Source organism: Hetaerina americana, unplaced genomic scaffold (assembly GCF_022747635.1).
Source record: "Hetaerina americana unplaced genomic scaffold, ioHetAmer1.1.p SCAF_6, whole genome shotgun sequence".
Taxonomy (NCBI): Eukaryota; Metazoa; Arthropoda; class Insecta; order Odonata; family Calopterygidae; genus Hetaerina; species Hetaerina americana.
Genome location: NW_027287205.1, coordinates 66,204,009 through 66,217,997, shown reverse-complemented (window position 1 = coordinate 66,217,997; position 13,989 = coordinate 66,204,009). Strand labels below are relative to the sequence as shown.

Sequence of the window (13,989 nt, the reverse complement as noted above, 5' to 3'; positions counted from 1 at the left end):
CATTTATGTGTGATCCTATTCCTCTTCCTTATATCTGTTTCTATATGTGTGAGTGTGTCCGCGCGTGTGTGTATTTGCTTTCACTTTTTGAGTCATGCCACGTAAATTTCGGGTTATGTAATCCTGTGCGATATACTCATTGATTGCAATGCATTTCGGACTGAACAATTTCTATTTTATAAACTCACATTTTATCTGAAGTGTCAAAAAAACCGAATGAGTTTTGAATAAACGGCAGCGGTTCCTTGAAATCGTACTTGCTATATAAAGCTAGAGCAGAGGCAATAGGGTATTACATCGAAATAACCTGGTCTTAAACACCTCCGGAGGTTGAAAGACATTCACACTAACTGGTGTGACCGGTGTCCTGTAATTTCTTTAAATTGACAATGTATACGCAGATCGGAAAACTAGTGACACATAAAGTAGTCATTAAATTTAGTGTCTAAAGCGGTTGAGGAGACAATCGAATAGAACAACTCAGCCTTAGTGGGAATTCCTATGGAGGAAGTTTTTCTGACCCTGATATTCGAAGGTAAAACCACATAAAGGAAAATGTGAATCTCGTAACTTGAAGAACTGGTGTTTACATTTCAAGTTGTCTAAGCTGAAACCGTCTGATAACCCATTGCATAGGAAATCCATAAACATTTATCGTACACGGTACAGGAAAGGACATTGGTCGCGGTGATTGGGGGGAAGGCGCCGTAAGATTATGGTAAATGACGGATAATTGGATTATTATTATTTTGGGCTAACTTCGCAATATTTTCCAGGAAATATTGCACGTGTACTTTAGCGAAAGTGTACAAGCACACATGATCGTTTTTTTCTGCATGCTTCTTATCCAACCGTTCATTAAATTCACGATTTTGAAAAATTAATGTTGGCATTGCGACTTCTTGAAAACCAATGAGTCTCACACGACGTTGTTACATAGAGGATTCAATGGGAAAGATTTTTATACCGACTTATATTTGGCTATTGGCATATACCCTCATGCGTAGCAAAATACATGCCGACTTTGTATCCTTGGATTTTAAGCTAAATCTAGCGATAGATTAAAAAGTAAGTATTTATAGGAAATATATGAACTAGTTGCAGAAAGTTTAAAGATATAAAATTGAAAAATAATTTCTTCATCTTGAATGCTGGTCTATAGACACTTCATACAACCGCACCTGAAGAGTCTCATATGGCTTTTACTTCTTTGATTCCCTGTCTATTACTGAAAGGAACCTAAATTAAGCTCACCAAATTTTTCCAATCTTTATTCCATTGATGCTGTCCGTTTTCGGAAAGATCGTAAAGACCTTAAGCTAGCAAGATTAGACATGAAAAGAGAATATGACGCAGGTGAAGATAGCTTAGTTTTAGGTTTGCTCGACGGTGATGCAGGGAAGTAACTGAGGGATTTGAAATTAAATACGGCCATCATGGTGGAAAATATTCCCCGGAAACTACTGAAAGGTTTACGAAAATATGAGAGGGAGAGTTTTCATGGAATAGTTCATAGTATTTATGAGAGTGGAGTACTGGCCGGAAGATGTTTTCAGACCAGTGTTAGGTCCTATTCCAAAAAGTAAAGGCTACATCACGTGAGGATTACCCATCGATAAGTTCGATTTCGCACACAGTTAAAGTGATTCTAAGGATCATCAACAAGCGGCTGGAGAACAAATAGATTGATTACTTAGGGATGATCAGTTTGGGAGGAGGCACCTGTGATGCCATTGCAGTAAAGAGGTCCTCAATAGAGAGGGACATGGATTACAATCAAGATGTATTACCTGTATCGTAGAGTTCGAAAAGGCGTTCAATAAAGTAAATTCAGAAAATCAAACTTATGTATTGCAGAAAATAGGAGTAGACGGGAAGGATTGGAGACTTCGCATTTCGTTCGCTAGAGACTTCTCAGATGCGAGTGGCGGATGGAGAGTCTGGATGGGCCGTGTTTGGAAAAGGAGCAGGACAGAGGTGTAAATTATCAAATGAGATATTCAACTCATGCATGGAGGAAATAGTTAAAGAGGCATTGGAAGAACTGGAGAGAGGAATAAAAACGGTGGGGAGTTCATAAAATCACTTAGCTTTGCTAATGATAAACATTTATTTTTTCAGTCAGCCATAGGGTTGCAAACAATATTGGGTGAATTCAAAATTCAGTGCGACTGATATGGGATGAGAAAAAATTAAAATAAAATAAATGTTAACTTATTTTCCAGAAAGAGAATTGCTGAGTTAAACATTAAAGTAGGAGGGAAAAACCTGGAGCAGGTGGAATGGTTATGGGATTTTTCTGGAGGAGACATTCTCAGTAAAACTTAGGAGGAAAAGGAATGAGAAAGCGTTGTTCAGAGAAACCATAGGGAGACAGAAAAGATGGCTGCAAAACATATTCCATTGGCAGTGGAACGTTGATGACTATGATAGAGGTGACAATATTAGGAAAGCGAGGAAGGGACAGGAATAGAATAGGGACGTTGAACAGAGAGAAGGGCGGAAGACATCAAACGGAAACGAAGCTGAGGTTGTCGTAGAGTAGAATGTTTGGAAGGACGAGTGAATTATTTGTTAGCATTTCGCTATCGAAACTTATCTTCACTCATGGATTACCTATAAAAATAAAAATGGTATTTTCTCTACACAATTCATCCCATTATCCTGTCATTTTATTGCCAATTTCCCCTATTGCCAGCACAGTTGATGACTGAAGCTGTCGACACTGCATCTTAGTTTTCTTACCTTGGTTTGATGAAGTCTTTGATACTCTGTCTGCGAGACGTTTTGCATAGTAATTCCTCTAATAATATTAACGACAGAAACTCATTAAATATATACAACTGAGTCATATATGTAATCCAAGCAAGGCACAATAAAGCTGAACGTAACATCGCTACTGGCAGCAGTCATAAAGTGATCAGATAACCAAACGAAATTATAGAAAAGATATACAGTAACCTTTTCAGTAGATATTTATTTCATGATGACCGTTTACACATGGATTGTATTACGTAATAACATGACCGGCCTGTTACCAACTCCATCCTTTGTAAGGACTCGATAAGTTATGAACCCGTTAAGATCTTACTTATTAATCGGCGCATTAATAAATCTTATTCCCCCTGGGTCATCCCTTAGACGGTTAGAGAATATTATGTAATGGCACACCCTCCCTCCGAAAAGTCTTGCGTAAGTGACGGAGAGCTCAAAAGCATTGTATGCATAAAAAAATAAGCTCGGGCGAAGAGACAATGCTAAAACTCCCTAACGCCAATTCCGGTTCGAAAAAGTTGATAATTATCCTTTCAACTTTGTTTCTTTAATATAGTGGCCTTCCCGCAACAATCGCAGTGCAATTAGTAATCAGGTCCAACACTTGACTTGCTCGTTATCGAACGAGTTCTGTAAAAATGAGAGACCATGCTATTCGCTTATTCTGCTTATGACACGCTAAGCGGAAGGTATTTCCCCAATGTATGCATTTATATGTATATACGGACAGTGAACCCATCACTTGAGTAATTCATCAGAAAACTGGATTGAATCGTAACGATAAAGTTCAAGTGATACTACAACGTGCAATATTTGTCAAGGTAGTGGTGATTTTTTCCATCATTTTGCTGCCGACGTAAAACTATCCTCCCTTCGCAGGAATATCTATCAGTCAGAGAATGACGCGGCTTTCTTTAAGACTTGTGTCCAAAGGCGTCAACTGAATTTGAACCCGTGCCAAATGTCGGTCAGCAGTGGAACGATCAACCTGGTCAACGCCCTGCCAAGTGCCCTACCCATTTTCAATAATATAAGAGCAGAAATTTATTATTAATGTTAAATCCATCCTATGGTGTTATTTTTTAGATAGCGATTTTGCAAATGCGTGGTATTTGGTTTCACCTGAATGTATTAATTTAAGAAATGTGATATATATATATATATATATATATATATATATATATATATATATATATATATATATATATACATATATATACCAGAAATGCCATGATTTAATTACCAACATTTGATGATGCGCGTGTGCTTAAGGAAGGGTTATATTTCTCCCAGCAGTTTGAAAAAGACATGTTTCAAATTATTACATTTCTGACGAGAATTCTGTGCAGGATATCGCCTCTAGTGAGAATCAGCATGCATCGTATGATGAGAATAGTTCTGATTTTATCATCGATTGGTGGGGCATTAATCTTTTGTAATATGGTTATGGTAGAGACCGAATTACCAATGATTCCGTTATATAATTCTTGCCCTTTGCGAGATATAATCACGGTGCGAAAGGGAGATCGATTGGGGAATTGTTTTTTTGAATATTTATCCACCTTTTTATTGGGGGAATTCTTGAACCTCCCTCTCTATGTGCCTCGAAGCATTATAAAATGCCTCGAGTTCGTGTTTTAAAATCTAAGTGTGCCAGCATACAGGGATACCATTTTGTCGATTATTGCACGGGGGAAATTTGGATCACTGCAAGATACCGAGGGTGGAACTGAAAGGCCGAAATGCCTCTCGTTGGGATTACCTATGTAATACTTTGGAAATAGGAAAATCGCTAAGCCGGGAAACGATGTATAAATCCATTGGGGAGATGAAGAAAATGCATGAAGATGCTAAGTTTGCTGACGTTGTCGTCCTTCCTATGTGGACGGCTCAAATGGAAATTCTTAGCGCAGACGTGAAAAAATTCCGTCGACTCTTCCACCTCCGCAGTGACGTGCTGGAATTAGTGAAGAATACAATCACCGGAGTTGTGGCTGCGGCAAATATCTCTGGTGACGTGTCTTTAGTTGGGGTTCATGTGAGACGGAAGGATTACCATCCCCTTTTAATTCATATCCTGGGAAAAAATGTCTCTTTTGCGACCCTCGGCTACTTTAAGCGTGCCATGGAGAAAATGCGTACGCTCAGTCCGGACACTCCTGTGGTATTTGTAGTTGTTAGTGACGATCGAGAGTGGTGCATGAAAGAGTTGGTTAATGAAAGCGAGGGTGTGTTCTGGGGAGGAATGGAGGGAAGTCCCTTCCATGCCCCATCCTATACACAAAACACCTTAATACAATCATCTCATGATTTTGCCCTATTAGCATCACTAAATGGCAGCATCATCAGTTATGGCACCTTTGCTCTAGCGGGTGCTCTCCTAGCTGGTGGACATACTATAATGTTCGATATATTAGAGCCAGTATTTGGTAATGGGCCAAACATTTTCACTGCAGGAAAATATTTGGAGAACTGGGAGATGATGACTTAAAACTTAGAGTTAGATTATACCTTCGCATATGTCCCAAAACTCTTGCATGTTCTCTGTTGGACAACATTTGCTTTATTTTACATGAAGGATAAGTTTATTTATTGCCGTTGTCTATTTACATGTTATTCGGGAGTTTTCTCCGAAGAAAATGTGCACAATTTTGGATACCTTGTGTTGTATGTTTTTTAATAAATTTTCATAATGATATTGTCCCTATAAAGTTTGTCAAAACACGTGCCTTTTAACCAAGATAGAGTATGCCCTGGCTCCTGTTATCATAATTTCACCCCATCCAGTTTCCTACTCAAGGAAAGAGGGTGACACACTTTATTCACACACACACAAACATTATTTTCCTCTGTGTGGCGTGTGCGGCCAATGGGATGATCATTTACTTGATGGTACCACGTTCAAAACATAATTGAGCAAGGCGATAGGAGCTACCTTAAATTGTTAATCACATGAAAATATACTTGAACCAAATATGAAAATCTCTCCTTTCGACTGTTGGACACGCCCGAGCGCGGCCATAATTGCACGAAATCCTTGCACAACCAAGCAGACGGTAGCAGGAAAGAGGACTCAGGAGAGCATGGCCATGGTGAAAAGAGCGACTTGGGATTTTAGGATAATGCTGAGGAAAGGGAAGTAGAAAAAAACAGAGCAACATATACGGAGTGGATTCAAAGAACCATTTAGCCAGCAATACGTAAGATGAATATATACATAGAATTGAGTAGCGGAGCAAAGGTTACAGAGTAATAGAAAGATGATGGGTGGAGACTCAGCCAGTATTTGCCGTAATACTGAATTGAAAACTGGAAAGAAATCTCATGAATGAGAATGTATATGGAAGAAAATACTGAATTTTGATTGGGATTGGGTTGTATTGGCAGGTGGAGGAAGAGATGAGAGGCCGCAAATTAAACTATATGAATGAAAAATAGGAAAAGGACATTTCAATCATGCATTGTGAGTGATATGATTAGAAAAATAAATGAGAGAAGGAAATGGAAGAATTTAAATACAGAGCTATGAAATAGGAAGCATGAAGTGTTAAATAATAAACTGAGGCAGGCAATAAGTAGAGCGACAGGTGTGTAGTGAAAGATACAGTGCATAGTAATAGAAAGTTTCTCAAGAAAAGGGAATTTGGTGCATTATAAAGGAATGTTAAAACTCTACTAGGAATTAATAGGGGAAAATTGTTGCAAATGATCAAAGTTAAGTCAGGGAAAAAATTATTTGAACCAGAAAACATCCAAGAGATGTGGAAGGAATATATTTGGAGAAGTACAGGGAAAAGTTAGACCTGTTTTCTCTATTTCTAAATTTTGATTAGGTGTTTCAGTGTAACATACTCAGACTGAAATGTCTGTGATCTTTCAGGCATTTATTATACCTATCTGCGTCGGTGTTTTATCAATCATGTAGAAGTTATAACTAACTGTGCCCCTTGCAAGTGTCTAATATTGCTTTCTCTTTGTCATTAATTTCTCTAACCATATGCTACTTCCTCCTTTTTCTGCCCCTTCCTAGCATCACAACCCAATCCAAAACAATATTCAGTATTTTACTTGATGCATGTTAACATTCATTTCCTCAACTAGGGAATGTGAAATGACACTTCTTCCTCCCGACACGGATATATGCCATAACTGCAGCATGTTGAACATTGGCCCCTCCATCAACTATTACTCTGAAATTAATGCTTAAATAATCACGTCATTAAATTCATCTTACAATGTTTAATATGGTTAGCATGTAAGAGCATTTCCAATCCAGCTTTTCACAATGGATTTCCTCTGCAGAATTTCTCCCCTGCTGCCGTTTTATTGGCTGTGCAAGGATTTTATTTAACGATGGTAGTTTAGGCCTAGACTCTTTTACTGTAGCATACAATCTTTTGTTCAAACCTATTAATACGGAGGAAATAGGTTACAAATGGTGCAAATTCCCATGTTATGGATTAATTTCACAGAAGTTAGCCAACTTTTTTCCTAGAGAGAAATTTCGAATAGCTTTTTATTATAATAATAACTTAAAATCATTCTTGAATAACACTAAAGACAAAATATGTACGCAAAATAAAAGTGGTGTGCATAAGTTAACTTGTGGGGACTGTGGTGCTATATATATATAGGTCAAACGAGGAGGTCATTAAAGACACGGGCGGAGGAACATAAACGCTGTTTTAGAACTTGTGACCTCAAACAATCACACTTTGCTAAACATCTATGGGAAGAAAACCATGGGAGTGATTTCAACCCAAAACTGTTACGCAAGAGTGAAAAGGGAATGAGGATGGACAAGTGGGAAGAACTTGAAATCAGAAAGAACTTAAAAACGGGTCATGTGGTTGGTATTTTATTGTTTGAATACCTCTCCCCAATCCTGGAAGTACCCCTTTCCCTCACAGATAGACCCGACAAACCCCCCACCCCACCCCACTCTAAACCAACCAAGCACCTGTGCAGACACTTAACACCCCTCTTCCCCCTCCCCATCAACGCCAATTGCAACTCCATTTTCTTTCGCCTCCTTCTCTCCCCCCTCTCTCACCCACCCCTCCTTTCCCTCATGAATGGTATATAGTATAAGTGAATTGCGACTGATATATTTTGTACCTGATGATGACGCTTGAGCGTTTAAACCGGTTGTACGCTAATAAAGGACAGTGGAAAGTTACTTTGTATTCTTAATTTCATTAATGGAATAGTTTATTAGTAAATTATACATTTCAATTTATAGATGCACAATGGTTACGAAAACTTTGATAAGCATCATCCACATCAGATAAACATTTAGATCTCCTCTTAGGAGAACAATCATAGGCAGAGAGAAGGCCAAGCAATCATAGGCAGAGAGAAGTTGATATGGCATACAATTATTTAGAAGATATATTCGCTGGTAGCGAGGTGGAGTGCAGCTTAGCTGTGCCTCGCTTTGATTATCCCATGTGCCTCGTAAAATGACAGGATACATACAATGAATGTCAAAAAGGTTTGGGCTCATATGCTCTGCTTTACCATTTTGTTCTGAATTGTGGAGTATGATCAGTTTTCATGCTATTCCACAATGGGTCAAATGATTCTGAAGTATAGGAGTATTGTTTTTAACAAACTATTCTAACAATAGTAGCATTATAAATTCCTTTCCGTTTGATGTAATTGAAATTCTATTTCGTGATATGGAATGCTCTGAATCCTTCCCGTCTACTCCTATTTTCTGCAATACATAAGTTTGATTTTCTGAATTTACTTTATTGAACGCCTTTTCGAACTCTACGATACAGGTAATACATCTTGATTGTAATCCATGTCCCTCTCTATTGAGGACCTCTTTACTGCAATGGCATCACAGGTGCCTCCTCCCAAACTGATCATCCCTAAGTAATCAATCTATTTGTTCTCCAGCCATTTGTTCGCCATTTGTTGTCCAACAGAGAACATGCAAGAGTTTTGGGACATATGCGAAGGTATAATCTAACTCTAAGTTTTAAGTCATCATCTCCCAGTTCTCCAAATATTTTCCTGCAGTGAAAATGTTTGGCCCATTACCAAATACTGGCTCTAATATATCGAACATTATAGTATGTCCACCAGCTAGGAGAGCACCCGCTAGAGCAAAGGTGCCATAACTGATGATGCTGCCATTTAGTGATGCTAATAGGGCAAAATCATGAGATGATTGTATTAAGGTGTTTTGTGTATAGGATGGGGCATGGAAGGGACTTCCCTCCATTCCTCCCCAGAACACACCCTCGCTTTCATTAACCAACTCTTTCATGCACCACTCTCGATCGTCACTAACAACTACAAATACCACAGGAGTGTCCGGACTGAGCGTACGCATTTTCTCCATGGCACGCTTAAAGTAGCCGAGGGTCGCAAAAGAGACATTTTTTCCCAGGATATGAATTAAAAGGGGATGGTAATCCTTCCGTCTCACATGAACCCCAACTAAAGACACGTCACCAGAGATATTTGCCGCAGCCACAACTCCGGTGATTGTATTCTTCACTAATTCCAGCACGTCACTGCGGAGGTGGAAGAGTCGACGGAATTTTTTCACGTCTGCGCTAAGAATTTCCATTTGAGCCGTCCACATAGGAAGGACGACAACGTCAGCAAACTTAGCATCTTCATGCATTTTCTTCATCTCCCCAATGGATTTATACATCGTTTCCCGGCTTAGCGATTTTCCTATTTCCAAAGTATTACATAGGTAATCCCAACGAGAGGCATTTCGGCCTTTCAGTTCCACCCTCGGTATCTTGCAGTGATCCAAATTTCCCCCGTGCAATAATCGACAAAATGGTATCCCTGTATGCTGGCACACTTAGATTTTAAAACACGAACTCGAGGCATTTTATAATGCTTCGAGGCACATAGAGAGGGAGGTTCAAGAATTCCCCCAATAAAAAGGTGGATAAATATTCAAAAAAACAATTCCCCAATCGATCTCCCTTTCGCACCGTGATTATATCTCGCAAAGGGCAAGAATTATATAACGGAATCATTGGTAATTCGGTCTCTACCATAACCATATTACAAAAGATTAATGCCCCACCAATCGATGATAAAATCAGAACTATTCTCATCATACGATGCATGCTGATTCTCACTAGAGGCGATATCCTGCACAGAATTCTCGTCAGAAATGTAATAATTTGAAACATGTCTTTTTCAAACTGCTGGGAGAAATATAACCCTTCCTTAAGCACACGCGCATCATCAAATGTTGGTAATTAAATCATGGCATTTCTGGTATATATATGTATATATATATATATATATATATATATATATATATATCACATTTCTTAAATTAATACATTCAGGTGAAACCAAATACCACGCATTTGCAAAATCGCTATCTAAAAAATAACACCATAGGATGGATTTAACATTAATAATAAATTTCTGCTCTTATATTATTGAAAATGGGTAGGGCACTTGGCAGGGCGTTGACCAGGTTGATCGTTCCACTGCTGACCGACATTTGGCACGGGTTCAAATTCAGTTGACGCCTTTGGACACAAGTCTTAAAGAAAGCCGCGTCATTCTCTGACTGATAGATATTCCTGCGAAGGGAGGATAGTTTTACGTCGGCAGCAAAATGATGGAAAAAATCACCACTACCTTGACAAATATTGCACGTTGTAGTATCACTTGAACTTTATCGTTACGATTCAATCCAGTTTTCTGATGAATTACTCAAGTGATGGGTTCACTGTCCGTATATACATATAAATGCATACATTGGGGAAATACCTTCCGCTTAGCGTGTCATAAGCAGAATAAGCGAATAGCATGGTCTCTCATTTTTACAGAACTCGTTCGATAACGAGCAAGTCAAGTGTTGGACCTGATTACTAATTGCACTGCGATTGTTGCGGGAAGGCCACTATATTAAAGAAACAAAGTTGAAAGGATAATTATCAACTTTTTCGAACCGGAATTGGCGTTAGGGAGTTTTAGCATTGTCTCTTCGCCCGAGCTTATTTTTTTATGCATACAATGCTTTTGAGCTCTCCGTCACTTACGCAAGACTTTTCGGAGGGAGGGTGTGCCATTACATAATATTCTCTAACCGTCTAAGGGATGACCCAGGGGGAATAAGATTTATTAATGCGCCGATTAATAAGTAAGATCTTAACGGGTTCATAACTTATCGAGTCCTTACAAAGGATGGAGTTGGTAACAGGCCGGTCATGTTATTACGTAATACAATCCATGTGTAAACGGTCATCATGAAATAAATATCTACTGAAAAGGTTACTGTATATCTTTTCTATAATTTCGTTTGGTTATCTGATCACTTTATGACTGCTGCCAGTAGCGATGTTACGTTCAGCTTTATTGTGCCTTGCTTGGATTACATATATGACTCAGTTGTATATATTTAATGAGTTTCTGTCGTTAATATTATTAGAGGAATTACTATGCAAAACGTCTCGCAGACAGAGTATCAAAGACTTCATCAAACCAAGGTAAGAAAACTAAGATGCAGTGTCGACAGCTTCAGTCATCAACTGTGCTGGCAATAGGGGAAATTGGCAATAAAATGACAGGATAATGGGATGAATTGTGTAGAGAAAATACCATTTTTATTTTTATAGGTAATCCATGAGTGAAGATAAGTTTCGATAGCGAAATGCTAACAAATAATTCACTCGTCCTTCCAAACATTCTACTCTACGACAACCTCAGCTTCGTTTCCGTTTGATGTCTTCCGCCCTTCTCTCTGTTCAACGTCCCTATTCTATTCCTGTCCCTTCCTCGCTTTCCTAATATTGTCACCTCTATCATAGTCATCAACGTTCCACTGCCAATGGAATATGTTTTGCAGCCATCTTTTCTGTCTCCCTATGGTTTCTCTGAACAACGCTTTCTCATTCCTTTTCCTCCTAAGTTTTACTGAGAATGTCTCCTCCAGAAAAATCCCATAACCATTCCACCTGCTCCAGGTTTTTCCCTCCTACTTTAATGTTTAACTCAGCAATTCTCTTTCTGGAAAATAAGTTAACATTTATTTTATTTTAATTTTTTCTCATCCCATATCAGTCGCACTGAATTTTGAATTCACCCAATATTGTTTGCAACCCTATGGCTGACTGAAAAAATAAATGTTTATCATTAGCAAAGCTAAGTGATTTTATGAACTCCCCACCGTTTTTATTCCTCTCTCCAGTTCTTCCAATGCCTCTTTAACTATTTCCTCCATGCATGAGTTGAATATCTCATTTGATAATTTACACCTCTGTCCTGCTCCTTTTCCAAACACGGCCCATCCAGACTCTCCATCCGCCACTCGCATCTGAGAAGTCTCTAGCGAACGAAATGCGAAGTCTCCAATCCTTCCCGTCTACTCCTATTTTCTGCAATACATAAGTTTGATTTTCTGAATTTACTTTATTGAACGCCTTTTCGAACTCTACGATACAGGTAATACATCTTGATTGTAATCCATGTCCCTCTCTATTGAGGACCTCTTTACTGCAATGGCATCACAGGTGCCTCCTCCCAAACTGATCATCCCTAAGTAATCAATCTATTTGTTCTCCAGCCGCTTGTTGATGATCCTTAGAATCACTTTAACTGTGTGCGAAATCGAACTTATCGATGGGTAATCCTCACGTGATGTAGCCTTTACTTTTTGGAATAGGACCTAACACTGGTCTGAAAACATCTTCCGGCCAGTACTCCACTCTCATAAATACTATGAACTATTCCATGAAAACTCTCCCTCTCATATTTTCGTAAACCTTTCAGTAGTTTCCGGGGAATATTTTCCACCATGATGGCCGTATTTAATTTCAAATCCCTCAGTTACTTCCCTGCATCACCGTCGAGCAAACCTAAAACTAAGCTATCTTCACCTGCGTCATATTCTCTTTTCATGTCTAATCTTGCTAGCTTAAGGTCTTTACGATCTTTCCGAAAACGGACAGCATCAATGGAATAAAGATTGGAAAAATTTGGTGAGCTTAATTTAGGTTCCTTTCAGTAATAGACAGGGAATCAAAGAAGTAAAAGCCATATGAGACTCTTCAGGTGCGGTTGTATGAAGTGTCTATAGACCAGCATTCAAGATGAAGAAATTATTTTTCAATTTTATATCTTTAAACTTTCTGCAACTAGTTCATATATTTCCTATAAATACTTACTTTTTAATCTATCGCTAGATTTAGCTTAAAATCCAAGGATACAAAGTCGGCATGTATTTTGCTACGCATGAGGGTATATGCCAATAGCCAAATATAAGTCGGTATAAAAATCTTTCCCATTGAATCCTCTATGTAACAACGTCGTGTGAGACTCATTGGTTTTCAAGAAGTCGCAATGCCAACATTAATTTTTCAAAATCGTGAATTTAATGAACGGTTGGATAAGAAGCATGCAGAAAAAAACGATCATGTGTGCTTGTACACTTTCGCTAAAGTACACGTGCAATATTTCCTGGAAAATATTGCGAAGTTAGCCCAAAATAATAATAATCCAATTATCCGTCATTTACCATAATCTTACGGCGCCTTCCCCCCAATCACCGCGACCAATGTCCTTTCCTGTACCGTGTACGATAAATGTTTATGGATTTCCTATGCAATGGGTTATCAGACGGTTTCAGCTTAGACAACTTGAAATGTAAACACCAGTTCTTCAAGTTACGAGATTCACATTTTCCTTTATGTGGTTTTACCTTCGAATATCAGGGTCAGAAAAACTTCCTCCATAGGAATTCCCACTAAGGCTGAGTTGTTCTATTCGATTGTCTCCTCAACCGCTTTAGACACTAAATTTAATGACTACTTTATGTGTCACTAGTTTTCCGATCTGCGTATACATTGTCAATTTAAAGAAATTACAGGACACCGGTCACACCAGTTAGTGTGAATGTCTTTCAACCTCCGGAGGTGTTTAAGACCAGGTTATTTCGATGTAATACCCTATTGCCTCTGCTCTAGCTTTATATAGCAAGTACGATTTCAAGGAACCGCTGCCGTTTATTCAAAACTCATTCGGTTTTTTTGACACTTCAGATAAAATGTGAGTTTATAAAATAGAAATTGTTCAGTCCGAAATGCATTGCAATCAATGAGTATATCGCACAGGATTACATAACCCGAAATTTACGTGGCATGACTCAAAAAGTGAAAGCAAATACACACACGCGCGGACACACTCACACATATAGAAACAGATATAAGGAAGAGGAAT

General features: G+C 38.6%; 2 protein-coding genes across 2 annotated transcripts; one reads left to right on the top strand and one right to left on the bottom strand.

Annotated features, from left to right (window-relative positions):
- Positions 1-4,582: 4,582 nt before the first annotated feature.
- On the top strand, positions 4,583-5,266 carry LOC139695458 (galactoside alpha-(1,2)-fucosyltransferase 2-like). The gene has a single exon (XM_071594244.1). The coding sequence runs from the start codon at positions 4,583-4,585 to the stop codon at positions 5,264-5,266; it is 684 nt and encodes a 227-aa protein (XP_071450345.1).
- A 3,498-nt stretch (positions 5,267-8,764) lies between these two features.
- Positions 8,765-9,448, bottom strand: LOC139695457 (galactoside alpha-(1,2)-fucosyltransferase 2-like). Its single transcript, XM_071594243.1, has one exon. It carries the CDS (start codon positions 9,446-9,448, stop codon positions 8,765-8,767), a length of 684 nt encoding a protein of 227 aa, XP_071450344.1.
- Positions 9,449-13,989: the final 4,541 nt, after the last annotated feature.